The sequence below is a fragment of the Aspergillus saccharolyticus genome, assembly GCF_003184585.1.
Source record: "Aspergillus saccharolyticus JOP 1030-1 unplaced genomic scaffold BP01scaffold_100, whole genome shotgun sequence".
NCBI classification, from domain to species: Eukaryota; Fungi; Ascomycota; class Eurotiomycetes; order Eurotiales; family Aspergillaceae; genus Aspergillus; species Aspergillus saccharolyticus.
The window spans coordinates 1,129-4,564 of NW_020290710.1; the positions used below are offsets into that span (position 1 = coordinate 1,129).

Sequence of the window (3,436 nt, forward strand, 5' to 3'; positions counted from 1 at the left end):
GGGGTAGGGCAGAAGGCTCAGAGTCTGACCGGATGGACTGGGAGGCCTCCACCGCAGAGGAGCCGAAACGGCGCGCAAAGTGGGTTTCCGAAGAGGAGCTCACTAAACGCAGAAAGGGCCGGCTCTGCTTCCGCTGTGGTGCGTCCGCCCACCGCGTGGCTAAATGTCCCTATCTTCCCCCGCGGCGCCCTGCTGGAAGGAAGCCCGCCGAGCAGCCTGCTGCCCAAGTTTTTGAAGCAGTCCTGGAAGAAGAAGAGGGTAAGGAGTTACCTCAGCCGGAAAAAGAAGAGCTTCCCTAAATCGTCGCTTGGGGAAGCATCAACCAGTAGATGCTTATTACCGGAGATTTCAAGAGGAGGCTGAGAAATATCAGGGAAAACAGTCGTTTACTACTTTAGGTCTAGTCAATCAAATTTACTATGCAGAAACTCTACAGTGTATTGCACCACCGGCCTGCCTACCTGGAACACTTCGAATTTGTTTCCCAAACCCTCAACCCGCAGGACTAGTCCTTATAGGGTTACTTAGTGTCGGAATAAAAGCTCTTGGCGAGCTATGACATGGTGTGTGTTTAGGTTACAGTTTCTGCGTGATTTTACATCGCGTGTGTTTTGATACACTGACCTCCTCCAGTGTAGAAAACATGAGATATATACTTTAAGAAAACGTACAGCCTATCTCCGCGTCAGTCGATGCGAGCTGCGACCTGTTGGTTTCTTTCTCTATTATTCGGCCATAATTCTCAATCGGCCATTTGGGCAACTTTTACTGGTCGGTCCCGTGAAGCGATGGGATGCTAGCAGCACACTATCCTCTTCTGGGCGGCTATTTTTGCCGTGTGATTGGGAGAAAAGCGCGAGGCTGAGAACGTAAAACTACCCGAATCTACTATAACTTCAGCTCTGCTTACCCTCCATTTCTAGGCCTTTGTCGAGAAACTCGACATAGCAAAGCCTGCTTGAATCTACCTGGAACCCTCCTGAAGCCCGTGCTGCGAAATGCGACCGAGAAGCCGCGATGACTTTGCGATCGCGATTATCTGCGCCCTCCCTCTCGAGGCGGAAGCGGTCGAAGCCCTGTTCGATGAAACCTATGATCGGCTTGGAAAACATTACGGCAAACAACGAGGCGACGCGAATGCATACATAAATGGACGGATTGGCAAGCATGACGTGGTCCTGTGTTATATGCCTGGAATGGGCAAGGGCAGTGCAGCTGCCGTTGCCTCCAGTCTGCTAGTCAGCTACCCAAACATCAAGCTTGCTTTGGTGGTTGGTATCTGCGGGGGCGCCCCACCGCCCCCCAAATATCAGGAGATATTCCTCGGTGATGTGATCATCAGTGACTCGGTGATCGAATATGACTTTGGCCGACAGTACCCTGGGGGGTTTCAACGGAAAAGTGACGTTAAGGACACGCTAGGCAGGCCAGGTCGAGAGATCCGGGCTCTTCTAAATGGCCTCCGCACCGAGAATGCTCGCAGGGATCTTCAGGACCAGACACAGCAATACCTTCACTCCCTCCAACAAACAGGGGCCAAGTGGTGTCATCCCCGGGTCCGCGATATCCTTTTCCAGGCCTCTTATCTGCACAAGCATTCTGAGCATGCTTCTCCTGCTAGTTGCTCCTGTTCTGGGACTAACGCACCTGACCAAATCTGCGAAGAGGCATTAGGAAAGGAGTGCAACGAGCTGGACTGCGACCTAGGTCAACGAGCCCGATGTCGAGAGATCTCAGACGCTAGCCGGACTTCTATATATATTGGACCCGTTGCCTCTGCCGACACAGTGATGAAGTCTGGACAGCATCGTGATCAGATTGTCACCAAAGAGAAGGTTGTTGGGTTTGAGATGGAGGGAGCAGGGGTATGGGACAATGTCCCATGCATTATCATCAAAGGGGTCTGTGACTATGCCGACAGCCACAAGAGCAAGATGTGGCAGGCATATGCAGCAGCGACCGGAGCGTCGGTGGCAAAGGCCTTCTTAGAGTATTGGATGCCGGTAAAGTACCAAGGTTAGTAAAGTATCTAGTAAGAGGTTAGTGATATCAAATATCTAATATATCTGATAGATGCGAGCAAACATGGCCACCTAATAATCCCCTTTGCAAGAAATTCGCATTTCGTGGGCCGCCAAAAAGAGATCCAGGAAGTAGAGGATTTAATCTCTGCGCCAGACGGACCGAGAAAGCTTGCTATTACCGGATTGGGCGGGGTGGGGAAGACCCAAATTGCGCTGGAGCTCGCTTACCGCGTTCGCGATAGAGAGCCTGAATATTCAATCTTCTGGATCCCGTGCACCAGCTATGAGGCTGTTGAACAGGCCTTTATAAGCATAGCACAACAGGTGGGGCTTCAGGATGTGGAGCCAGCCGAGGTAAAAGAGCAGCTCCAGGCTTACTTTATCCAGACCAATGAGAGGTGGATTCTTATTTTCGACAATGCAGATGAAATAGATATGTGGATCAAGGGCAGCCCCCAGGTACCACCACTCAGAAATATCATTCCTCAGAGTGAGAATGGCCATGTGCTCTTCACATCACGCAACCATCAGCTTGCGTTGAAGCTGGCAGCAGCAAATATAGTCTCTATTCCCGACGTGGGTCAGAAGACTGGCAAGGAGATCTTCAAGGAGCTACTAGTCCAGAAAGATCTTCTTCAAGATGATTACATGACAAATATACTTCTTAAGCAGCTTGCCTTTCTCCCTCTGGCAATCAGCCAAGCCGCAGCTTATATTAATCAGAACCGCATTTCCTTGGCGAGATACATGTCACTACTGGGTGAACAGGAGGCAAGCACAATAGAAATGCTGAGCGAGGAGTTTGAGGATGACGGACGCTATGCAGAGATCCAGAACCCAGTGGCTATGACCTGGCTGGTCTCCTTCATACAAATCCAACAAATGAATCAAATGGCAGGCGACTATCTGTCATTTATGGCTTGTATTAACCCACGGGACATACCAGAGTCGATTCTGCCGGCCACATCTTCGGCAAAACAAAAACTGGAAGCATTAGGTGTTCTTAAAGCATATTCATTTATCAGCACACAAATTGATGACAGCAGTTTTAGTCTTCATCGACTTGTGCATCTCGCCACTCGAAACTGGCTTCGGGAAAGAGAGAGCCTTGAGACTTGGGTGGAAAAAGTAGCCGACCAGTTGGACCAGGTGTTTCCGAATAACAACCATGACAATCGACGTGAGTGGAGGGACTACCTACCACATGCATTGTATCTGGCGAACAGCGCAGAATTCCAGGCACACCAGGACACCTACCATGACTTCCTAGCAAGAATGGCAGGCTGCCTGCAGAATGATGGCAGGTATGGTGAGGCAGAGATCATATGTAGAAATGTCCTTGAAATGCGGGAACGAGCATGCGGACTCGAGGATCCTGATACTCTGACCAGTGTCAGCCAGCTTGGTTCGGT

The 3,436-nt window shown here is 50.4% G+C and overlaps 1 protein-coding gene across 1 annotated transcript; it reads left to right on the top strand.

Annotated features, from left to right (window-relative positions):
* Positions 1 to 925: 925 nt before the first annotated feature.
* BP01DRAFT_397249 (Pfs, NB-ARC and TPR domain protein) lies at positions 926 to 3,436 on the top strand (the record flags this gene model as incomplete). Its single annotated transcript, XM_025578499.1, has 2 exons — positions 926 to 2,016; positions 2,074 to 3,436. Coding segments are annotated over exons 1-2 (2,381 nt in total), but the record flags the coding sequence as incomplete, so codon positions are not given.